Source organism: Ambystoma mexicanum, chromosome 3q, assembly GCF_040938575.1.
Source record: "Ambystoma mexicanum isolate Mex_15411 chromosome 3q, UKY_AmexF1_1, whole genome shotgun sequence".
Taxonomy (NCBI): Eukaryota; Metazoa; Chordata; class Amphibia; order Caudata; family Ambystomatidae; genus Ambystoma; species Ambystoma mexicanum.
The window spans coordinates 865,689,259-865,715,661 of record NC_090926.1 but is presented as its reverse complement, the minus strand read 5'-3'; the positions used below and the strand labels follow the sequence as shown (position 1 = coordinate 865,715,661).

The window sequence follows — 26,403 nt, the reverse complement described above, 5'->3', positions numbered from 1 at the left end:
ACGGGGGCGCCTGCCTCAAGTAGCCCCGTAGGTAGCACTCTTATGAACTTGTGTTATATCTGCTGACTAAAGTGCGCATGGTTGTAGATAAATTTCTGTTTGGACTTGGGGCACCGCAGATGCCATGTCGGGGGTTTGACCCTCTTGGGAGTGCCTAATGTAAGGTACTGAACTGGTCGCCCATACTCTGTTTGGACCATGATGTTTGCCATGAGGCACCCACTAAAGTTGACACATCTTCTCTGCTTCCTGCCTTGTTCATAGGTCCTGTTTCGCAATGTGTTCATGCCTTCACAAATGTACCGGGGGGAGGGATGGGGATTTGTTATTGGTTGTACAGTTATGTAAAATGCCAATAAAGAAAGTAAAAAAAAAAAATTAAAAAAAAAAAAAAACTAAGATGGAATGCAACTATGCCGGCTTGGTTGTCCATAAAAAGGGTCAAACTGGTTAGGAATATAGGAAATAACGAAAAATAATTTAAAGGAGTGGTGTCTATTTTGGATAACAGTAATATGGATAAGAAAAAAGAACAAGCTACTTACCAACTGGTAATGTTCTTTCGACTGGATGTTCCTCCAACGTATTCCACATCTTTGACATGTAATATCCACAGCTGTGCACTTCGGAAACTTTTTCAACAGAGGGTGTCCTGCGTTGACGTCGATGTCCCTCGAAGGCCTCCGTCGAGGGCGATGTCACTGTATGTATAAATAGGACGCACGGAACCTGTAGCCTCAGTTTAAGTTTTTTCCCTCAGAACATGTGGTACCAATCTCATGGCTGCTTGACTGCACATAGCCTTACAGAAACATAAGCTGCACTCACATAGGAAATTCTCCAGAGGGGCAGGCTGGGAGGGCGACATGGAATACGTTGGAGGAACAGCCAGTCGAAAGAACGTTACCAGTTGGTAAGCAACTGGTTCTTCGAATGGATTGTGTCCTCCAACGTATTCCACATCTTTGAAGACTCAAAGCAGTACCAGTAAATGGGGGAGGGAAAAGAATTTAGAGTACCCACTAACATTGCGGAATAAAGAACCGCCTTCCCGAAGGCCATATCCTGACCATGGATTGTATCCAGGGAGGAATGTTAAACAAAGGTGTGGATTGAGGCCCATGTGGCTGCAACAAATATTTCGAATAGGAACCCCCCGCTGAAAGGCTGTAGAAGTAGCCACGCCCAGAGTAGAATGAGCTTGCAACCCTTCAGGAGGGTCCTTACCCGCCAATCGGTAACACTCCGTAATGGTGCGGATAATCCACCTGGACAAGGTCTGTTTGGTAACAGCCTGGGCCAATCAGTGTCCAGCATATCCAACAAAGAGTTGATCGTCCACTCTGACCTTGGACATCCTAAACATGTATAAGCTCAGAGCACTCCAAGGATACAACCGATGGAGTCGCTCCTCCTCCTTACCAGGATGAGGAGGGTAGAAAGATTGGAAGAACCACCTTTTGACTCAAATGATATTCAGATACTACCTTAGGTAGAAAAGAGGGACGTACTCGCAGTACAACCCTGTCCTTGTGAAACACAGTAAAGGGTGGCTTAGATGAAAGTGCCTGCAATTCACTCTGTGAGCGGAAGTAACCGCAACCAACAACACAGTCTTGAAGGACAAGAGTGCAAAGGTTCAAACGGAGCACCCATGAGAAATTTCAAACCAAATTCAAATCCCAAACCGCCACCTGGAACACATTAGTCAGTTCTTTAAGAATTGGAGAAATCAAAAGGAATCTTAAAGTAAGAACATTCTTCAGACAAGCCCTTAAAGACAAAACCATAGGAATGGATCACTGAAAAGGATAAACATTGTGATCTCTGCACCAGTCGCAGAACTTACGGCAACAGTACAGGGATGATTTTGTTGCACGTCGCCTGGCCGAAAGCAACACCTCCATCACGTCGTCCGGAAGGTCCCAATCCTTATACCTCAACCTTTCAGATACCAAGCGTGAAGGTTGCGAGTCTTGACCTCTGGATGGAGAACCTGACCAACTCCCACTCGTGAGAGATCATGCTCTGCCTGCTCAGAGCATCCACCGCCGCATTTTCGTCTCTGGCCAGATGAACTGCTGGGATCGAAATTTCCTGTTGGATGGCCCAGAACCAGAGCTGCATTGCCTCTCTGAACAACGGGAGTGACCCTACCCCCCCCTTTCTTGTTGAGGTAATGCATGGCCACTGTGTTGTCCATCATGATCAGGACACTCTTCCCCCATACAGAAGGCAGAAAAGCCATCAGGGTAGCCTGATGGTCCTCAGCTCTAACAGATTGATGTGGAGTTTGGACTCCAAAGGAGACCAACGACTGCTGGCTGTCAAATCGTTTGCATGAGCGCCCCATCCTGTGAGGGAAGCATCAGTCACTATAGTCACCTCTGGCCATGGTGCCAAAACGGTTCCCCCCTCATCAGGTTCCCTTCGCTGGCCCACCACAGAAGATCCGGGGAGACCGAGAGTAGAATCTGAACAGGATCCGACATCTTGTCTGAGAACTGTGAGCACTGCATCTTGAGGACCGACTGCAGGGATCTCATCCGCAGCCTGGCCTCTGGCATCAGATCAGAAAAACACAGGATGCCATGAGGCCGAGCAACCTTAAGAATGCTAAAGCTGGGAGACTCTGGGCATGTTGAAACTTGTCCACCATCTGCACAATGTGATGAGCGCTTACCTTGGGAGGCGAACACTTCCCCAAGGACGTGTCTAACACAGCCCGATATACTGGAGCTGTTGGGAAGGTGTCAGATGTGACTTCTTGAAATTCAGGGAGAAGCCCAGCCTGTGGAGGGTGCGGCAGTTGAAACCAAGGTGATCCAACGCTTGCTCGGGAGAGCGCGCCCGGATCAGCCAGTCGTCCAGGTAGGGGTAGACGTGAATCCCCGTCTCGCCAGAGGTACACTGCCGCCACCACCACCATTAGCTTGGTCAAGACCCTCGGGGCGGAGGTCAATCCTAACGGCAGGACCCAAAACTGAAAGTGCAAGTCGCCAGCCGCAAACCTCAGGTACTTTCTGTGCGCGGGATGAATCGACACATGAAAGTAAGCATCCTGTAGGTCCAGAGACACCAACCAATCCTGAAGTTGAAGTGCCTCGAGGACGAGATAGAGTAACCATCTTGTACTTGTCCTTCCTGAGAAGTTTGTTCCATCAACGCAAGTCCATGATGGGTCTCAATCCCCACATCTTTCTTTGGTATCAAAAAATTACGGGGAATACCATCCCTTGTTCCTCTCCGCTACAGGCACTAGTTCTATAGTGGCTTTCTCCAGCAGGGTCAAGATTTCCTGTGCAAGGAGCGGATGCGGAAGCTTCAAAGAGTTTCCTCAGTGGATTGTCGTGAGGCCGCTGAAGGAAAGGAAGGCAGTAGCCGTGGGCAATGGTATCCAACACGCACGCATCTGAAGTAATGGCTCGCCATTCTTCGAGACGCTGAGACAGTCTGCCTCCAACCGCCAAACCATGGGACATGCCTCATGACTGTTTGGAAGCGGCTGCGGCAGTGCCTGAAGGCAAAGAGGCAGCTGCCTGAGCGGCTTTGGCACCTCTATTTCCCCAACAACCACAGGTACTTTTCCGGTGGCCCCTTAGACTGGCGGCCCCCCTCGTTCTACCAAAGGAGGAATAGTAATGAGCCTTGCTGCCAAACAAATGTGCGCCATCAAAGGACATGTTCAGAAGACGGGACTGCACATCCGGAGCAAACACCGACTTCCGCAACCACACAAACCTGCTAATTATGGTGCTCGCAGCCATGGACCGGCAAACACTGTCGGCCGTATCCAAACCCGACTGATGGGATTTGCACATGGCATCCTTGCCGTCCTGCACGAGAGCAAGGAACCCATCCCTTTATTCCCTCTCAGGAATAAGCTCAGCTGCCAAAGAAAAACATTTCCACAGAGTGTGTCAAAACCTTGCCAAGGCACACATGGAGTTGGCAGATTTCAAGGCCAGGCTCCCAGCAGAAAATATCTTCCGGGCCCGACCGTCGAAGTACTCGTCGTCCCTGTCCGGATGGATGGTAGGGTACGCCGCCTGCCTCGAGGTGGCCGTAGCCGCCTGAACCACCAAACTCTCGGGAGTGGGGTGAGTAGATAAATAGCTGGGGTTGCTAACGAAAGGGCAGAATTTCTATTAACAGCCGGAAGAGATTCTGGGGACTGCCAAGCAGCTGCCACCCTTTTCTGCAAGGTGAGATGAAATGGCAAAACAGGGTCAGAGGACGGACCTTTATCTAAAATGTCTGTTAGATCATCCTGCACAAAGTCTTCACAAGGACTGGACCAGCATAGATACTCCGAGACCCTCGCCATGAGCCTCCTGTACAAAGACTCTGCATGAGCCCCAGGCTCAGGGTTACCAAATTCCACTTCCGGAAAAGTGTCAAACCCACTGGCATCATGGAGGGTCAGCTGCAACTCCTCCAACTGACTGTCTCCAGAAAAAAGTGGAGCCTCATCAAGTTCACCAGGGTCCCCAAACTCAGACCCTTCTTCCTCTTCATAAATGTCATCCAGAGGGGGTTGAAACCCAGGCCTGGTGACAGAAGAGGGCCTTGTGGCCAAAAGTGGCCGCACAGACTTCCCAGTAGCCTTCCTTGAAGGATCCACGAGATCCGGGTACTCCAAAGGCAAATTTTGAGAAAAAAATCCTGAAAGGCGTCGATAGCGCGAAGGCTTTGATGCCGAGAGCGTCGACAACCTCGACCCCGGTAGCGCCAAAGGCTTTGGCGTCGACACAGGTTCTGACAGCGCCGTGGGCTGATAAGCCTGACGAGTCAACGCCGGCCCCGAGCCCTCAATAGTTTGCTGCAGTCTCGCTGCAGACGAGAACCGAGACCTAGAAGCACGTCTCTTGTGACTTTTCGAATCCTTGTCCATACGGGCCCTCGAAGGATCCCGATGCGAGTCACGCCGTGTACCCGAGCCGGAAGGCGTGCGAGTCACGGTACGAGAACGATCCTGGCTGGCTTTGTAAGAAGGCATGACCGGACCCGTGCCCTGCGATTGAAAAATGGCTACTATTTGTTCTTCAAAACGCATCCCATTCCTCCGGAGTCGAGGACTTCGTCGGGCACGCTACCTTCCTCGAGGCACCATCCTCGAAGGAGGACGGGGAAGGCGACCGGTAACAGCGCTTCCTAGAGTGCCGGGACGAGGAATAAGAGTGGCGGGAACCACTCTGGGATCGAGATCCCCGGGACTCCTTCCAACGCAGAGAGTCGCCCCTCGAGTCATCGGTGGAAACACGCTTTGACTTAGATTTGGATGTTCGGGACTTAACAGGTTTAGAGCCCTTACCTACGTGGAGCTTCCCCTTCCACAAGGCCTTGGCAGTCAGCGACTGGCATTTCGAGCAGTAGTCTGTCGTGCGACTCGCCCAGGCACCACAAAAAAATAAGGTGCGGGTCAGTGAGCAACATTTTCGACTTGCAGTCCCAGCAGGTCCTGAAGTCAGGCCTGAAGTCAGACCGCGGAGTCGGAGGGGGTCAAAGAGTAAGACATAGTAACCATTAACACACGAGGCGTGACGAGTTTCACTAAGCAACATGTTCGCAGAAAAAAACTGAACCGAGGCTACGTGCGCAGTGCATCCCATTTATACATCCGGTGACGTCGCCCTCGACAGAGTCCTTCAAGGGACATCGACGCCGGACGCCCTCTGCTGAAAAAGTTTACGAGGTGCACAGCTGTGGACATTACATGTCAAAGATGTGGAATACGTTGGAGGACAATCCATTCGAAGTTATGTTTAGTCTATCTTTGCACAATTAATTATCGGTAGTATTAATTCCAAATAGGGTGCTTTTCTTGGAAAGCCCAGACGAATCTGTCAAGATGCTCACATTCAGGAGAAAAAGACTATTGGGTGGAGTACTTGGAGGGCTAAAGGATTTTAAGTTTGCATGTAAATTGGAATATAAATTGGCAGGACAAAAATCTAAATCGTCCTATAAAAACCTTCGCTCAACGAAATTTGAAAGAAAGAAAAGGGAGGGGAAAATGTGGTTAAAGACTATTGTAACAAAGAAAACAAAAAGTCTTGGCCATCAGTGAATTCTGCAGGAAGATCAGCAATCTAATGTAGTGAGAATGACTGGGGCGCTCATATTGCTTACCCATATAGGGCCTCAAACCTTGGAGCAACAACTTTACCATCTAACTGCCAGTGGTCTCTCTGTTGAGGACAGAGAATCGCATAAGAGCAGCATCTAATATGTCTGTGTGTGGCCCGATTGGGCTGAGCAATGCCACCTCAAAAATAGACCTTCCGCTCTGGACCACCATTCTGCACCTATCTGACAACAGAATTCAGGAAAGAGAAATACCAAGCTTGTGGCAGAAATTGGTCATCATACCCAAGTATAAAAGGAGGGACAGATCAGCACCACTAATTACCGTCCAATAGCCCTGCTTGACCCGGAAAGCAAGATCTTTGAGTCAGTTACTAATCAAACTAAAGAATTGAATTTCAACAGCTGGTATCCTAAATCATATGCAGACTGAGTTTCGCAGGGGTATTGGAGCCAATATAAATGGCTTTGTAGTCAACTGCTTGCAAGAGATGGCTTAAACTGTCGGTCAGGCTTCAGTCTTTACGCAAGCTATCGATCTATCGGAAGCTTTTGATACTATTACTCAGGATCGGTTTAGGTCCAAATCGTGTGGATGGCGCATTCCGAAAGAGCTTCTGGCGATCTTGATCTGAATACATGCAAAATTTTCAGTACAGCTGAGGCTGAATAGGCTGGGGTGGTTAACATTACTTTATAACCTCCACGGCTAACAACAAGGCTGCTTTCTGGCCCCATGCCAATTCAACCTCTAGCTGGCTGATTTAGTTGAATATCTGGAAACTGTAGCCTTTGTACCAATTAAACTGGGAGACACGAGGCTATCTTTTATGACCTATATGGACAACATCATCTTCGAAAATCATACACAGGTAGGACTACAAAGATTAATACATGCTGTGGAGTCATACGCAGAGGAAAACAAACTGGTCATTAACACCAACAAAACAGTCATACGGAGGTTTTTCTCCAACTCAAACCCTATTAATACATGTGGAATGCAGGCGGTACACTTGTAACACCATCGCTTGAAATCAAATACCTGTGAATGTTTTTTTAGAGGGAAACCAAGAAATTCTGATACTAACATCTTAAAACAAAGGTCAGAATGGGTGCCTCCCAGTTGAAATGGTTACATGCAAGACATTGCAGATTTATCATCAAGCCCCCTTTATAAGCAAATGATGGTTCCATCACTTTTATAAGGACAGGAGATTACACATCTGACACGAGATCTAAATTGTACAATAATCGAAGATCTAGTCCGAAAAAGGGCTCTTGGTTTGCCTGTCTCCTGATGGCCGCTCTATGATTCAAACTCGGTATAGTGTTATTGAAGGCCTGGTACGATTGGAGGGTTTCATCTTTTTATGGGACAATGCTTAAATCTATGAGGGAGGGGGGGGGGGGTGTTCCCATTTTTATTTTAAGTGGTGAGGTAGCTACGACGAATGTGCTGTCTCCGATTGGGCGTTTGTCTTTACGCAAATGACATGTTACATAAGATTGGGGTCAGAACCGAGTTGTGGACAACCATGCCGCATCTAGTAAAGAAATTAATGTTGAGGACGGATAGAAACAATCCAGACAATGAGGTTGTATTCTGCCTACATTAGCCTATCCTGGATCATGTTGAGTAGACTAGGGGATCTTCTCACCCCCCTAGGCAAAACCGAGTAAGACAACTGTGGGAAGACGCAGGGGGGAGGGGGGCGCACAGAAACGGGGGGTGAATGATCACTGTAATGCATGTTTTAGAAGCCAAAGAACAGGCGCAAATGCAAACGCCATTTTAGACAAAATGACAGTCATACCAGAACGTAAGCCCAAGCGTGGCACACAGTATTAAGTGCTTGAATATTAGGTCCTTCATATGAGCACGAACACCACCCCCACCCTGGTCAGGTCACACATGGCCCATGAAAATCCTCCATTGTGCCATAGAGATACAGGCCCTCGCACACAGGACGGAATGCACCCTGCAAGGTCATAAGGGAATAGTGTACATCTTGGCAGCACCATCCCATGAGACGGATAACAAGGCCCCCATCCCCTAAGAACCCGGCACAAGAAATACAGCTTTGCACTGCTTTTATCCTGAGACCCCCGCATGCCACGATCTCATTCAAACCCTGACCACAAAACGTTTACACCCCTCGATCGATCCAAGATTCACAAGTGCCTTCATGAACAGGCACCCCCCCCTACCTGGCACAGAGAATCTCTAAACCCCCTTCTTCCAGGCCTCCCAGAACCCCCTACTCCAACTTGATTGCTATTCCTAGAACACGCAAAGCCCGGGCTGGCGGCACCAGTTTCCCAACTATGGCAGCCACCCACTGGAATTCACTCCCCCCTCACATTAGGATTATTGACTCCCATGCGGCCTTCCGCAAGGCCATCAAAACCAGTCTCTTTGTATGACTTGCATTGTGCAACCGCAACCCCCGCAATGTACCATGATCTAAATATGTATGTAACCCTATACCATGCATTGTATCGTATCGTATCGTATCGTATCGTCACTAAGTCTATCTACCTGGGCGGCTTCACTGTAACCCTTAAGCGAGCCTTCTTTGAGTACTGCTATAGCGCCGCGATGCCTGTGGGATGTAGTGCGCTCTACAAATAAATAAGATCAGAGGGCAAGGCTATCGAACCTTCAGAAATGGTCTACATGATTTTGTGCAGTGAGGTGTGTTAGGGAGAATTCTCTGTTTAGGCTGAATTTCCTAACCTAGTGAGTCCCCCAGCAGCTTTGCTGGATTTTTGGGGTTTATTTTTTTCTTCTGCCAAGAGTGAGACTCTTTTACCCTCACTCTTGGGCAGGATTTGAGTGTGTTTCTTTGAATCTAGATGTGTTTAATGGGCTATGGGGTCTTTTACTCCATAGGGCTTCATGTGTTTTTGTGATGTGTGTTACACAGCACCCTCAGTGCAGTGACACAGGGGTGTCATAGTGACCCCCCCAGTATAGACTCCGTACCCTGGGACTGACTACTGTCTCCCAGGGCATGTAAAGTCACCATTGACTTTACTAGTCTTAAATTCTGAACAGAACCAGTACAAACCATCATATTGTGGACGTACTGGCTGGGGCAATTCGATTGCCCCAGGGTCTGTTAGTCGAGGGGGCACGTCTCCGCCCCCCCTGATCGAGATTTGGCTGGTGGCAGTGGATACTACTTTTTATATTCAACCGCGAATATTTTCCTAAGGGATTTCCCATTGTTTTAGGCTACTATCTTTAATTTACGGTAGCCTCGAACATACCGCCGGTTTATTTAATTAATATTAATTCTCCGGTTGGTATTTTTTGCCAAAACTTGATTCTAAAATGGCGTTTGTGTTCTCTTCTGTGACTCCAACCCAAGTCGAGCCCTTTGTTCCACTTTTTGGCGGGCTTCTCCACAGAAGCCCTCCAAAGTGGTGCCACTCTGTCTGGGGTACTTAGGAGGGGTGGAGGGGGGATTTAGGCACCCTGGACTGAGTTGCCTAGTCAACTCAAGTCGCACTCCGTCCTGAATGGCCCAATTAGTGAGCCGGCCGGCTCACCACTTAGCATGTTTGAGTGACAGCTAGGCTGAGTGAATGGGGGTTTTCTGCATAAAAGCAGGGCTTTGGGGACTGGAACTTCAGAAGTCGCCACAGGACCTAAGAATCCGACGAGGGAGAAGCTGAGCCGACCGGCCACGACACAACCACCGGTGGAGCCCTGCTGGACCGTCTCACCACTTTTCCCAACGACAGAGGAGATCTCCCGCCGGAGAGTCTTCTTCCTTTGACTGGTGGGGATAACCAGTTTCACCGTCTTTTCGCCTTCCCGACGTACCTCGTGGCCGCCTTGCCTGTGCCAAGCACCCCGGCAACCGGGATACCACGTTTTACCACGACCGCGAACAAAGGTACCACCTTTAACCGGAAAACTCTGCGGCCGGTTTCTTCCCTGGTAGTGCAACGACCTTCATCTTTCCTCCAAGTCGAGATCTTCTCTTCCCCTGGATGACGACGCGACTTGCACCCACTGCCAGGAACTGCCACCGCTGGAGGATCCTTCCCACTTAAGGTACCTTGTCCCGCCAGGCTTCCCTTGCCACCGACTGTACGGGGTAGATTTAGCCCCTGGCTTTCGAACCTGGGTTAGCCTGGGACACCCTGGCTAAACTTTCCTAAGCCTCTCTAAACTCTTTTTGAACCCTCTGCAAGACTTTCAAAGCCTAGTGTAACAGTGTGATCTTGGGCGCATTTGTGCTCTGCTCTCTCAGAGTGGGCCCAGCCTTTGGACTTTGGCTCACCAGTGACCTTTGCTCTTCTGCCTTGCTAACAGTGTTCCTGAATCTTAGAGTGGTGTACCTTTCCATATTCTGTCTTTTTCCCTCCCTTTCTCACAAACTTATTGGAGTGCCATCTAGTTAAGCGCTCACCTCTGTATGAAAATAAGTGGTGTTTTACTGTGACTTATCTGATAAGGGAAAGGGGTGTATATATTACAATAGTAACTGTGTTTAGAATCTTTAACAATAAGAGTGCTGGAGTGTTTCAAACCGTGTGTTTTTAAATAAATAATTATATACTTTGATACCAAAGCTCTGGTCAGTGTTTGCTTGTATTATTGTATCTGGGTACCTATTGTGTATACTTTGCATACTGTCTAACTCTTCTTGAGGGAAGTCTGACTGCTCAGCCAGAGCTACCAGGTAAATCTGGGTGGTACAGACTGCTACCAAGTGGGTTTACTGCTAACACCTGTAGTCCTAAATCTTTTGCAGTGTTCCCTAAGGGAACTGCACAGGTTTCTGCCTAACAAGGTGCAGGGTAGCAACTCAATTATAGCCCAAAATTAAGGTTGATGGCCTTCTGAATTGCTGAGCTGCCTAGCATGCCATTTAGTGTGACCTCAGCTTTTTTACAGCCCACCGATATGTTTGCCAGGTGTTTGCAACAATAAGTTAACAGTGCATAACAGAGTAGCCAATTAGTGTTAGGCCAGCATCACGCCCAATGACGAGCCTAGCAGCACCCACGTGGACGGAGATGGACAGCTGAAGATGGGCCAATGGCCTGACATCCCATATGGAGCAGACCCTATATGTGTAGTGCCCATCGAATTGATATGGTAGAATTGTACTATACAATGTCATGAGTGGCACAGTTTCTAGTTATAAGGTACTGCACATGCTCTCAGGGCATTTCCGTGCAGCAGAGTCCTTTGCTGATAATTTTTCTGTTTGTGGAAATAAACACTATCTTTGCAAGAGCATCCTGGGCCTTTTTCCCTAGCGGGATGCATTTTTTCTGGTGCGAGTGTACAGGTGCATGCCTTCAATTGACAAGTCAGTAAACGTGCTACCGAGATACTTAACATGTTTTCCTCAAGCCAACTGGAGCCACCAATGTATGCGCTTTCGCCTGAATCTTGCTTTGACTAGGCAAATACAAGCCATCAGACCTGGGATTGACCCAGGTGACCTGGTCTGTGAATTCTGTAAGATGCCAGGTTCGAGTCAAACTAGAACACATTCTACTATCGGTTGCAATGCCATACATGATCCAAGGAAGTATTTTAGCCTCAAATTTGTTGACAAAGAAGAGTGGCTGCAAACAGATGAATGTTTTGCAAGAGCCACAGGGGTATATGAGGTGCCCATTACGTTGGTGAAATTCTTGTGTGCTATAGACATTTTCCATACAAGAAGACTGAAAAAGACTATTTTCTTCTTTTAATTTAATTTATTTCTTTTGTATTCCATTTTTCTAATTGTAATGTGATATGAAGTGCTGAATTAATGAATGAATGTATTAATATGTTGTAAACTGATCAGTCCCTCAGACTACCAGTACTTGGAGACATGGTTTCCCCTTTTGAATTCTTGCACTTTTTAACATTGCACAATACTGTAGTGCAGTGGGGATACATTTGGATCACACCATCTTTTTCCACTTGGAATTTTCGGTGGCATAAAGGGACAAGAGGGGCAAGGGGTTCGTTGTCATTTTATTGGTAAACATTAGATAGAAAAATCTCCTGTTGAAAAACTAACATAGAACCTCCTGCAGCTGCTTCTGTGACAGAGACTGGTAGGATTTGCATACATAGGTCTGGGAGTGTCCTCTACCAGCACAAACACAGCCCATTGACCTGTTCTTGGGTGGATGGTCCCCGGGAGAGTCTGAACCACGCTTTAGCGCACTGTGATTTTCACAGGAGTAATTTCATATCAGTCTTTGTCCAACCCGAAGGCTGTGTGTGTAGACAGCCGCTGGAACTCGCCCTTCTCCAACCTGCGAAGTGTTCCGAAGAGGTCTGCATTGTTTTTCATTTCTTCAATGCCAGAGTTTCTATCTTGCAGCTGCACCAGACTGGAAGAACCCTCAAACCCACAACTCCTGGGCATTACTCACTGGAACCAACAGCGGAAGCTTGAGCCCCACATACACCCCTCCGCCCCCTGCCCCCCACTCCCCAGAAACCCTCGGATGATCCAAAACAAACTGTGGGAAAATCAGAGTCAGGGGGGCAGAGGGGGGGGGGGAGGGGGGAGTAAACAGTGGATCTGTCCCGCCCTGTCCTCCTTAGGACGACAGTGGGAACAAGTCACTTTGTCTCCTGCATTCCATTCCACTCCCCTTTTATTAGTTGGGTAGAGTAACCTGAAATGTATGGACACGTTTACTTACTTTAGTTCTAAACGTTTTTCAAAAAATTGACTATCACCAATACAAGTTAACTAATTTACGTGAAGGGACTCCCTTTATGGGATTAACATTGTGGCTCCTGTGAGATTTGGGGAAAAAGGACCCATTCTTCCTAAGGTTTGGACTGCCTAACTTCGGGAATTAACTTGTGACTGGGTTTATTACCTTTAATTTACTTACCCTCTTGCTGAATAAGTTACTTTTAATGCACATTTGAATTGTGGTGTTTCTATATATTTGTATCAGTGTTGTGCTATAGTACCATCTGTTAGATTAATTTTTCAGCGTGTTCAGAAGGCCTAATAACTATTTTTAAACATGATTGTCTAAATTGAAATACTGTTTGAATCACTGAGGGCCCATGACCCCACTCGCACTGTCCCGAGAATAAGCCTGGACTGCTCTCCATTGCTACCTCGATTGGGTTTTGGCTAATGAGTTTCCGGTTCAAAATAACAAAAGGTGGCATCCTAAAATCTGTCAACCAGACCGGATTCTAGAAATTCAGCTTAACACTATGCACTCACTTTATATGCCAACATGACAGCTTCACCTCATAACGTACCTTCTTCCCTTGTATTCCCCGATAGCGTTTTGAAGAAGCTTAATGGAAACATTTAATAAACCTATCTTACTCATTACAGCAGGGAACGATCACTTTTCCCAACACCTCTTTCCCTTTCTTCTACACCCCTGTTGCATTCTTCCCTAGGGGCATCTGGAACGTCGTTTAAGCACTGTGTTCACCAAATGAAGAGGGCTATTGGCTCTTGCCACACATGCATGAAACTGTTCAAAAAAATTATGCAGCACCAAGAGCAACTTTAAGAGAACTACCAAACAGAATAATGAAAATGAATTTCTGTTTTTAATATTGTTGTATATGTCGGACTAATTTTTAATAAGAGGAATTAAAACATGATTTAAATAGCAAAGATTTAATGTTGGAAATGGAGTACACTATGGAGTAGCAGCAGAAAAGAGCAAACTGGGAGGATGGGAGGGTGGAGTCTAATATTTTGCCTGAACACAATATAGTCTATAAACTGAACTTCCTGGCTATAACCCTCAGGAGTCCCTAGAGGACAGGAGTAGACTTGCAACCAAAAGTGACATTCGGGCAATCATGGCAGACATCAAGTCCGAAATCAGCGCATGTTTGTCTGAACTGTCCACCAAACTGGAAAACACTGATCGGAGGGTGACAGATGCCGAGCAAAGATTGGGTGGGGGGGGGGGGGGGGGGTTGAGGACCGGACCCAGGACCAAGCTTCCATCCTGGCGGAGGTCCAGCGCTCAGACTCTCCAGGATAAATGCGAAATATTAGAGTTCAAACAAGAAGATTTGGAAAATAGGGCCCGACGCAACAACTTACGCATCAGAGGGGGTACCAACCTCAGTCCCAGATAAAAAACTGGCGGAATATGTGGGTGGGGATCTCTTTCAGACTCTTCTCCCACACCTAGAAAAGTCACAACTCCTCCTAGACCGCACACACAGGATGCGCCCTCGTCAGGGAGTGGAATCGGACGCTCCACCAGACGTCATTACCAGAGTACATTTCTTCAGGAAGCCATTTCTACGATCAGCCGCAATCGTGATGAAATAACCTTTCAGGGCGCACCCATCCAAATCTACCAAGATCTATCCGTCCTTCCCGCCAGAGAAGTCGATTGCTCCGACCCCTGGCTGCCTTCCTGCAAGACCAACAAATCCGCTATCGATGGCTCTTCCCCCACGGCCTTGAAGTTCTCCTACAAGGATTAGCCACCTGGAAGAAGCAGAGAAAATTATGAACCCAGCCCCGCCTGGAGCTCAGTCGCCCCTGAATCCTGAGAATACTACCGACACGGACCTCCCAATGTCTCCCAAAACCAAACCAAACTCCTGGTTAAGAGTCCTGAGGTTCAGAAGGAAGAAATAGCCTCACCCGAGGGAAACCCGTCATCCATGGCAAGCAAAAGGATGCCCTGACGATCGAGGCGGCGGGCCCTACCCCACGGCCTATGCCCACTTCTGAGGTACAATCAAAGGTCCTTGGAAGGCCACACCTCCAATTTTAGCCATGTTGGCTACGAACAGTTACTTGGCCACGTTGCCCAGGGGGGAATGCGACCACAGAACTTACAAGATGCCGGTTGACGCGTCTACATCTTATACCCCCTCTCGGCGACTCCCTCGCTTCCCACTCCAGATCACTCTACCCTAAAATTCGTCTCGCTGAATGGTAGAGGACTAAACTCCCCAGTCAAACGCAAGTCGATATTGCAAAAACTTCAAGACGAAAATGCAGCAGTGGCCATGTTGCAGGAAAAGCATCTACTGCCAGCCGATTTCGGGCGCTTACGCTCCAGTCTTTTCCCGAAACAGTTCTGCGCATCCGGGAACACCAAGAAAGGGGGAACTGCCATTCTCTTTAGGAAGGGGCTAGATCCCCAAATACTTGACACAAAACTCTGCCCGGAGGGCTGATTTACTGCTGTGAAGTGCCTGCTACTCGGACAACTATGCTCATTGTATCAATATACGCTCCAAACACAGCCCAAGCCGCTTTCTACGATGCCCTGTGCTCTTACCTCCCCTCCTTCTTGGAGGGCCAAGTCATCATTGGCGGTGCCACAAAGGACAAATCCCACCCCGCCCCCCCATCACCCGGGGACTTCACTTCGGCCCTAACACTGCTACAGCTGTTCAGAACGTTGGGGGTGGTAGACGCATGGAGGGTTCTCCATCCCTCAGAAAAATACTTTTTTGTCTACTCCTACATCCATAGAACATTATCTAGAATAGATCTCCTCTTGGTTTCCCCCCAGATTCTCTCGTTCGCTAATTATGTTACCATTGGCCCAAGGATTCTGTCAGATCACGGCCCATTGACCCTAGAAATCCAGATACAGGAACCATCCCACCCAGCCCAGCATAGATGGATACACTATGATCCAATCCTTAACAAGATGCCACTTAGGGACTCTATTGCAACTACGATCAAGAACTTTTTCCAGGAAAACCCCACAGCTGACACCTCTCACGCTAACACCTGGGATGTCATGAAAGCAGTCGTACGTGGGGAACGGATAGCTCAGGGCGTAGCTTTCCACAAAGCTAGGCGTCAGACCCGCCTGGCCCTCGAAGACTACCTCCAGAAAGCGGAGCAAACCCATAAAGAAAGAGGATGGTCCCCGAGAACCCAACGTGCCATCCGCATGGCACAGAAAATCAAAGCCCACTACGCCGAACATACAGCACACCAACTGGCAAAGGCCGAGCAATTCGATTATGCTAAAAACAAAGCAAACAAATTACTGGTAGTCAAACTGGCCAAGGCGAAACAAAACATGATCATTGGACTCCGGGATGCGCAAGGCAGAACGCAATACACAGAGCAAGACAAGCAGCGCCTGGCAGAGGAGCATCTGATACAAGTGATGACCTCCCCGCCAAGAGACGTGGGCGAACAAAAGGAATACTTACGAAAAGCAGCAGTCCCCAAATCTCGGACTCAACCCGAGACCTCCTGGACGCTCCAATCTCCAGTGAGGAGGCAGACGAAGCCATAAAATCTCTTAAATCCCGGGCCCCTGGCCCTGATGGCTACACAACCAGGTTTTACAGGGTTTTCAAGCCCCAGCTACTCGCCCCATTAGTACAGCTATTTAACTCCTTTATAGAAACTGGCGTCATTACCCCCTCCATGCAAGAATCAATCGCAGTCCTTCTACGTAAACCTTGAGGGGATCCGAGAAGTCCAGTCTCATACAGCCCTATCGCTCTCCTCAACATTGACGCATTTATTCCAAGATTCTAGCAACACGCTTATCTCACATCCTCCGAGACATAATCCAACCTGACCAGAGTGGCTTTCTGAACAACCGATCTACAGCTGATAACAGCCGCAGAGCCCTGAATCTGGTGGACCTGGCTTCCCGAGACTCGCAAGGGATTGTGCTCATGGCACTAGACGCAACCAAAGCGTTTGACAAGGTGGATTGGACATTCATGAGGCTTACCATAGAGACGTTCGGATTTGGGCTGGAATTTCGCACCATGGTCCCGGCCAATTATAAATCGCCCAAAACCCTACTCCGAATCAACGGTAACCTCTCGGCCCCCATTGTGCTGTCCTGCGGAATGCCCTTCGCCTTGATCATGGAGCCCTTCGCCCAACTGATCAGGCTGAACCACCTGATTAAGGGTCTCAAAGTGGGCCCTTCGCTCCATAAACTGGCCCTCTACGTGGACGACGTCCTCCTGACCATCACAAACCACCGCGCCTCTTTGGTACACGCTTTAGCAGAACTAAACAGATATGGAAGGGTCACAGGATTTACCATTAACTTCAAGTCGGCAGCGCTGGGAATAGGGATATCGTCAAGGGAACGAGAAGATCTTATCCCAATGTGCCCAATACAATGGAAGTCAAAGGCTATCAGTTACCTGGGGGTGCAGATCCCAGCCAGGCCAACGGATGTTTACCGCATGAACGTCCCCCCCGTTCTTCAAAGAGCTGGAAACCGACCTGAAACGCTGGACGACCCAAGAGATTTCCCTGATGGGCCGGATTACAGCGTGTAAAATGAACCTACTTCCAAGATTCCTGTACGCATGTTCCGCCCTCCCTGTAATGATTCCGACTCCAGCACCTACAGAGGAAAATGCTACAATTCATCTGGAGGGGGAAAAAGGCCAGAATCCCTAGAGACACGATGCTGGGGAACGCAAGACTTGGTGGCCTGGGGGTCCCGGACCTACAGAAATACCAGATGGCAGCCCATCTAGCTTGCATCCAAGCAGGGCAAACAATCACTAATAGCCCCAGATGGGTGGACATGGAACATTCTCGCTTAGCTCTCCCTCTACGCTTTCTCCCCCACATCCCACCAGCGATGAGACAGCAATGGCAGGGACTACTATTAACCACCAAACACACCACTGCCATTTGGGACAAAATGCTAAAACAAGATCCCAAGAGGACTGAGCCCCTCATCCCTGGTTATTCTGAACCCAGATTTCTCACCTGGAGCAGCTCACCAAAACTTCAAAAACTGGATCGAGGCGGGACTGTAGACTGTGGGGCAGCTTTTTGAAGGAGGTCAACCACTTTCTTATGAACGATGCAAGGAAACCTTCCACCTCCAAGAAAAGGACAGGTTTACATACCTCCAGCTGCGCCATTGGTGCACCCATCCACAGACACCAAGCAGCGACCCACTCTCCCACCCCCATCAAACTAACCCTCAAGGACCTACCAACCAGAGGCAAGATCTCTGTGCTATACAAGCTCCTCCAAAAAGATTTCCTCACCTCCAAGTCTCGGTCCATGGCACAATGGGAGGCAGACCAAGGCCACCCGATAGAGGACCAATCCTGGGTGGACATCTGAACCCGCGCCCAATCAGCATTCGCCTACGTCACGAATAGGGGATGTGCCTACAAAATCTTATTGCGTTGGTACTATCCCCCTCTAAAACTCCATTACATGAACCATACTTTGGACCCAGCATGCTGGAGACAATGCGGTCAAACAGGATCCTTTTTCCACATGTGGAGGACTTGTCTAAAAGCTCAGTTTCTGGAAAGAGTGTTTAGCGGTCATTGCAGAAATCACGCAAACAAAACTCCCTCTAGATCCCGAATCTATCCCGAGCGCCCCTGTACCCAGGATTTACCCGCGAACGGGTCCTAAAGCCAAATTGTTGTCCCAATGCTTTTTGGAGGGTAGAATAGTGGTAGCCCGCACATGGAAATCTGTAGAGGGCCCACTCCTGCTCCTCTGGTGGGTGAAGCTGTGGGATGTACAAATTGCAGAAAAGGTGACGGCAAATAGAGCAGGTCTCCTCCACTGCTTCCAGAACATTTGGAACCCTGTTCTTGAGTTTGATTGGGACTTCCCAGCATTGACCTACAAACCCCAGCGGGGCCAGAGGGTTCTGGAGAACTGGATCGCCCCACAGGAGCAGGATGGAGGTGGAGGGAACTTGAAAATATGACGAACATAGGGAGGATGGGGGGAGGGGAGAAACCTACTCGTACAGTAATGCATACTAATGTTGACAATATGTGGATGTATTATTTTTCCTGGTTTGTTCAAAAATAAACATTTAAAAAAAATATCGTCTATAAACAGCCCTGCATATCATGCATTACAAAGATAGCTCCAACATGTCGGGGGTTGATTCGGGCCACCTTGCTCCTTTGCTTTAACAAGAAAAATTACAACTTGGCTTTCTTCAGGCAGATTTGACAGATGCATGTTGTAATCACAAGGAGGGACACTTGGGGCTAAAACATCAAAACGGGTGTAATGGGGATGTTACAACAATAGCTGATAAGTGCATGAAATAGTTTGATACTAAACCCCACTATTTGCTTGACCAGTGGCACACCTTTTGAAAGGTGTTTTAGTCCCAATGACAGCAGAGTGACTTCCCCAGCCAGTTTAGAAAGCGAAAACAGGACAAAAGACGAAGCCTCAACATGCAATTATAACTATACAGCATTCCAGGATAATCATACAATCTTAAATCCCAAAGTATACCAGCATTTCATCTTCGATTAGCAGGCTACATAAAGATGTTTTACTTCCGAATCAATTACCTGTTTTTATCAAATACAGTCATCTGGGCAACAAATATTTTTTCACCATCTTCACGATGTGAGGAATTTCGTTTTCTTCTTGCTGGAAGTTCCTCTGTTATATCTACATCAGAAAAAAAAAAGTTTGATCACGAAATACCTTTCGGAATTAGCCTTAACCCTAGAAATATATGAATTGGCAGGGGAGTCTCAGACCTTTATCACTCAAACTGAGTGATATTATAAAGATGCTGTGCATATGGTCCGACATCCATTAGTAACTGCAGAGTATTGAATCTGGTCTTTCAGGGACTGAAAGGGGACATCGGCATAGGCGTGTCTAACACTATCCCAATCGTGACATGAAGTGTACCAAACATACCTCACGTGTCAAGGTCACTCCGATTGTATTTTTTCTGCCATTAGGGAGCCCAAGGCTATTGTGAGTGAGTACATGAAAAGTAGTAAGACGTCCCTTCCACCCCGAGCGGGGAGGTAGGGAGGGCGCATGTGAATCTAAGCAGATACAATCGTCAGAAATGCTATTACGGTAAGTAATGCATGTCTTCTGATGCTTGTTAATCTGCTTAGAATCGCATGCTGTGCATAGACTAGCGAGCAGTACCCGGAGTTGGAGGTGGGTTTTGAGAAGGAACAGTAGAGAAACGATGTCTTAGTACTGCTTGTCCCACCTGAGAATAAGACCTAGCATAAGTGTCTAGGCAATAGTGTTTTGTAAAGGTGTGTACAGAACTCCAGGTTGCCGCTTTGCAAATAGACTCTAGGGGAACATTTGCAATGAATGCTATGGACGCCCCAGTGCCCCGAGTAGAATGTGCTCTAGGCTTGAAGGGCAGTTCTCCCTTAGCAAGAGCGTAACAGTGTGATGCATTTGACATTCCACCTTGAGATAGCCGATTTAGAGACAGGATCCCCCTCTCTAGCAGTTGCCACTGAAACTGAAAAATGTGTTTGTTTTCCTCAGTGGTTTCGTTTGTGTGGGCTTCTTTCGGTCATGCTAGTGGGATTCTGGAAAAGGTAGGTTGTTCAATCGATTGGTTCACATGGAACTTCGAGATGAATTTAGGCGCGAATCTGGGACAAGTGTGCAGAACTACCTTATCCTTGTGGACTGTAACAAAAGGGCCTGCAGTTCACTAAGAGAAATGGGAGAATACATTCTCTTAAACCCTTCCATAAAGGCCTTAATCACTGGTATATTCCACCCACGACACCTTTTGTTGTAATGCAGTGTAGGCTGAAAGGGCAGCCAGATGAACTTTCAGGGAATTCAAGACCAACCCTGTGTCCAACAAATGGGTTAGGTACAGCACAATGTGTGCGGGTGAGCAATCGATGGGACTGACGCTCTTGGTATTACACCAGATAACAAAACATTTCCATTTCCTGGCATAGCAATAACGGGTGTTAGGTTTTCTAGCCTCCCTGAGTATGTCCATGCACCTCTGAGGGAGCTTCTGGTGTCCAAACTCTATGACCTCCGGAGCCAGGCTACTAAGTTCAGAGTTTGTGGGCATGGGTGTAGGGTCTCCCCCAGTCCTGAGACAACATGATGTACGGGCAGGGTAGTTTTATTGGTGGGGAGAGGGACATTTCCATTAGATGAGCGAACCAGGGTTGCCAACAGTATTATGCTAACTGGTTCCTGGTGCATCTCGTGCACTATCTTGGTGAGAAGAGGAGTCGGAGGGGGGGGGGGGGGGGTGAAGCATATACCAATTTCCCTGACCATGTTATCCAGAGACTGTTCCCCTTGGAGCGGTTTTGGGGGTACCTGGAGGCGTAGTCTTGGCATTGGGCGTTCTGCTAAGCGGCGAACAAGTCGATCTCTGGGAAGCCCCATTCTGCGAAGAAGTTGGACACTATCTTCGTGCAGACACCATTCGTATTCTATGGACAGAGGGAAATCTCTGCTGGGCACGTCTGCCAGAACATTGAGTTCCCCTGGAACATGTTGGGACAACAAACATCTTGTGTTTGAGAGCCCATATCCAAATGTTTTGAGACAGCTTGGATAGCACTGGAGAGTGAGTGCCCACCCGTTTGTTCAGGTAATACATGGATGTAGTTCCGTCTGTTAGAATCAGCACTGTTTTCCCTTGTAGTTGCTTCTGAAAAGCCTTTAATGCCTTGAACACTGCTAATAGCTCCAGTAGGTTTATATGGTTGGATGCTACTTGTGGGGACCACACTCCATGTGCTGTCTGCTGAAGCAGATGAGGCCCCCACCCCGAGAGAGATGCGTCTGTCCTGAGAGTGGCTTCCACTGCAGGGGTGGTGAAGGTTTTCCCCTTCACGAGATTTTCCCTTGACCACCACTACAGAGAGGGAACGAGGGCTGGCGAGACAACTACCAGATCTTCCCATTGTCCACTGGCCTGACACCACTGGCTGTTGAGCCACTCTTGCACGGGACGCAGTCATGCGTGGGGAACTGAGTATATGCATGACGCCATCATTCTTAGCAAACGCATGGCTTTGAGCACTCTCACCTCCTGACTGGCTACATATTGAGGGATCTGAAAGAACAAGTTACTTTCTTACCTGGTAACTTTCTTTCGATGGGATGGTCCGACGACATATTCCATATCTATGACATGTAATCACCACAGCTGTTCTGCTTCGGAAACTTTTTTCGGCGTCTGCGTCCTGCGTCGATGACGTTGATGCGCCGTCGTCAATGACCTCGTCCGACGTCATCCGATGTGATAAGTAGGACGCACGACGCCCGTAGCCCAGTTGTAGTTTCTTCCCCCAAAACGTGTGACATTAGTCAACTGCCAGTCAGACACAAAGCCTTGCGGAACATAAGCTGCAATCGCAAAAGAAATTCTGCAGCGGGGAAGGCAGGGAGGGAGCGATATGGAATACGTCATCGGACCATCCCATCGAAAGAACGTTATTAGGTAAGCAAGTAACTTGTTCTTCGAGGGGATTGGGTCCTCCGACGTATTCCATATCTATGACAGACTCCCAAAGCAGTACCAGAGCAAGGAGGAGGGAAAGAATTTAGAATCAAAATTTAGAATTGCCAATCAAATAGCAGAGCAAAGGACCGCCTTGCCAAAGGCCAGATCCTGTCCTCGGATGGAATCGAGGGAATAGTGACGTACAAATGTATGTACTGAAGCCCAGGTGGCTGCATCACAGATGTTGCGAATAGGAACACCCCTCTGCAGGGCAGTAGATGCAGCCATACCCCTGGTAGAATGGGCCCGCAAGCCAGCCGGTGGGTCCTTACCCGCCAAGCGGTAACACTCCGAGATGGCCAAAATAATCCAGGAGACAAAGTCTGTTTCGTAACAGCTTGTCCCAAACGCTTTCCAGCGTATCCAATAAACAGTTGATCGTCCACTCTGACCCGGGACATGCGTGAAACATAAAAGCTTAAAGCTCTCCTAGGATCAAGCCTATGGAGCCTCTCCTCTTCCTTACCAGGATGCCGGAACAACAACCTTCTGGGCCAAATGAAATTCCGTCACTACCTTCGGAAGAAAAGAAGGACGAACTCTAAGGACAACCCTGTCCTTGTGAAATACAATTAAGGGTGGCTTAACTGAAAGTGCCTGTAACTCACTCAGCGAGCGGAAGTAACTGCAACTAAAAACACAGTTTTCAGATTTAACAGCCTCAAAGGGTAAGAATGTAAAGGCTCAAATGGAGCACCCATAAGAAACTTAAGAACAAGGTTTAAATCCCAACCGGGCACCAGGAAAGGTGACGGAGGGAACACATTAGTGAGCCCTTTCAGAAACTGTGAAATTAAAGGGATTTTAAAGTAGGAACACTCTTCAGACGAGCGCTTAAAGATGGACAGCGCCGCCAGGTAACCTTTAATGGTACCCACTTGCAAGCCCCTGTGGGCTAAAGAAAGTAAAAAGGACAGAACCATGGGGATGTCACATGCAAAAGGATCCACATTCTGAACTCTGCACCAGTCGCAGAACTTACGCCAACGGTACAGAGACTTTGTTGCTGGCCTTCGGGCCGAGAGCAACACCTCCATCACGTCTTCAGGGAGGTCCCAATCCTTATACCTCAACCTTTCAGAAGCCAAGCGTGAAGGTTGAGGGATCTGACCTCTGGATGGAGAACCTGACCCCCCCCCCTCCCGTGAGAGCAGATCGTCTCGGTAGGGAAGACGACGTGGAGGGCAGATGGACAAGTCGAGAAGGTCCGGGTACCACGTCCTCCGAGCCCACGCCGGAGCAATGAGGATCCTCCGGGAACCGAACTTCCGTAACCTCCGCAGCACTTGCGGGATGACGTGGACTGGAGGAAACGCGTACAGCAGCGGGAATGACCACTCCACCACGAACGCGTCTCCTAAGGCTCCTTTTGGAGGAAATTCCCGCAAGCAGAACCTCTCGCACTTCCGGTTGACACTGGAGGCGAAGAGATCCACTTGAGGGGTCCCCCAAAGGGCGAAGATCTCCAGGAGAATCTCCTGAGCCAACTCCCACTCGTGAGAGATCGTGCTCTGCCTGCTCAGAGTGTCCACCGTCACGTTTTCGTCTCCGGCCAGATGAACTGCCGAGATCGAAACTTCCTGCTGGATGGCCCAGAACTCGAGCTGCATCGCCTCCCTGCACAGAGGAAGTGACCCTGCCCCCCCCCCCTTTTTGTTGAGGTAGTGCATGGCCACTGTGTTGTCCGTCAGGATCAGGACATACTTTCCTCGCACAGTCGGCAGAAAAGCCTTCAGGGCTAACCTGACGGACCTCAGCTCCAACAGATTGATATGGAGTCTGGACTCTGACGGAGACCAACGACCGCTGACTGTCAGCCCGTTGGCATGAGCTCCCCATCCCGTGAGGGATGCATCCGTCACAATCGTCACCTCCGGCCAGGGAGCCAAAATGGAGCCCCCTTCATCAAGTTGCCTTCGACGGCCCACCACAGAAGGTCCCGGGCGACCGAGGGCGGCACCTGAACCGGGTCCGACATCCTGCCGGAGGACTGCGACCATTGCATCTTGAGTGCCCACTGCAAAGATCTCATCCGCAGGCGAGCCTCTGGCACCAGAAGAATGCAGGCTGCCTTGAGGCCGAGCAACCTCAAGAACTCGAACGCTGGGAGCGTCTGGGCATGCTGAAACTTGTGCACCATCTGCTGAATGTGAAGAGCCCTCACCTGGGGAGGAAAAAACTGCCCCAGGGAAGTGTCGAGCACTGCTCCGATGTACTAGAGCCGCTCAGTTGGCGTCAAATGGGACTTCTTTAAATTGAGGGAGAAGCCCAGCCTGTGAAGGGAGTGGCAGGTGACGGACAGATGATCCAGGACTTGCTCGGGAGAGCTCCCCCTGATCTACCAATCGTCCATGTAGGGGTAGACGTGAATCCCCCCTTGAGTGAGATGCGCTGCCACCACCACCACCATGAGCTTGGTGAAAACCCTTGGGGCGGAGGTCAATCCGAACGGCAGGACTCGAAACTGAAAGTGCGAGTCGCCAACCACGAACCTCAGGTACTTGTGCTTGGGATGGATCGGCACATGGAAGTAAGCATCCTTGAGGTCGAGAGACACCAACCAGTCCTGAAGCTGAAGGGCCTGGAGGACGAGAGTAACCATCTTGAACTTGTCCTTCCTTAGGAGTTTGTTCAAACTGCGCAAGTCCATGATGGGTCTCAATCCCCAGTCTTTCTTCGAAATCAAAAAATAAGGGGAATACCATCCCTTGTTCCTCTCCGCTACAGGCACCAGTTCTATGGCGCCTTTCTCCAGCAGGGCTTGAATTTCCTGCGCAAGGAGCGGATCCGGACTCTGCAAAGAGGTTCCCCGGTGGATTGTCGCGGGGCCTGTGCCGAAAGGGAAGACAGTAGCCGTGGGTTATGATCTCCAGAACCCACACATCTGAAGTAATGGCACGCCACTCTACAAGATGCTGCGCCAGCCTTCCCCCAACCGGCGAACCATGGGACATGGCCTCATGACTGAGTGGGAGCGGCTATGGCGTCACCTGAGGGCAAAGAGGCAACTGCCCGAGCGGCCTTTGCACCACGGGTACCCTGCCGTCCACCTCTGGTACCCCTGCGTTGGCATCTTTGACTGCCAGCTCCTCTCGCTTTACTGAAGGACGAGTAATAGCGAAAGGAACCACCCCTCCATTGCTGTCCCCTAGGACGAAAAGGCGGAAGTTGGCGAACTGCAGCGCCCAACGACTTCGCTGCAGCTTTTGAGGTCTGCAACCTCTCAAGGCTCTCGTCAGCCTTGCTGCCAAAAAGGTGTTCACCGTCAAAGGGCATGTTGAGGAGCCGGGTCTGCACATCAGGAGCAAACCCCGACTTCCGCAACCACGCAAACCTGCGTATCACGGTGCTCGCCGCCATGGACCTGCTGACGCATTCAGCCAAGTCCAAACCCGACTGAACGGACTCACACATGGCATCCTTACCATCCTGGACCATAGCAAGGAAACCATCCCGTTCGTCCCCTTCGGGAATATGTTCAGCCGCTAACGCAACACAGTTCCACAGAGTGTGTGTGAAACGAGACAAGGCACAAATGGAGTTGGCCGTCTGTAGCGCCATACCACCAGAAGAAAACACTTTCTTCGCCCAGCCATCAAAACGTTTGTCATCCCTATCAGGAGGTATGGTAGGGTACGACGCCTGCTTTGCCGGGACCGTGGCCGCCTGCACCACCAAACTCTCCGGAGTGGGATGCCTGGTCAAGTAGCAGTGGTCGCTACTGGCTGGACGGTATTTTCGCGACAAGGACCTGCCCACCGCCGGGAGACTCTCCGGAGCAGTCCAAGCCGCCGCCGCCACCGCCACCCTTCTCTGTAAAGCCATATGGAACGGCAGTACCGGGTCAGTTGGGGGACCAACATTAAGGATGTCCGTGAGATCATCCTGCACAAACTCCCCTGGGGGAGCAGACCATCCCAAGTACTCGGAAACCCTAGCCATAAGGCGTCGGTACGAGGAATCGGCATGAGAGCCAGGCTCAAGCATCATGCAGTGACTGCCTCAAATTGTCAAACTGACTATGGCCCGAGACAATTTCATCTGGAACCTGACTAG

At 49.2% G+C, this 26,403-nt stretch overlaps 1 protein-coding gene across 1 annotated transcript in view; it reads right to left on the bottom strand.

Annotated features, from left to right (window-relative positions):
- The window catches only part of SUZ12 (SUZ12 polycomb repressive complex 2 subunit), a 1,189,145-nt gene that overhangs the window by 824,593 nt on the left and 338,149 nt on the right, over nucleotides 1-26,403 (bottom strand). Inside the window, exon 8 of the mRNA XM_069654958.1 lies at nucleotides 19,379-19,481. Within this exon, the coding sequence (XP_069511059.1) occupies nucleotides 19,379-19,481 (103 nt within the window). The remainder of the gene's footprint in view (nucleotides 1-19,378; nucleotides 19,482-26,403) is intronic.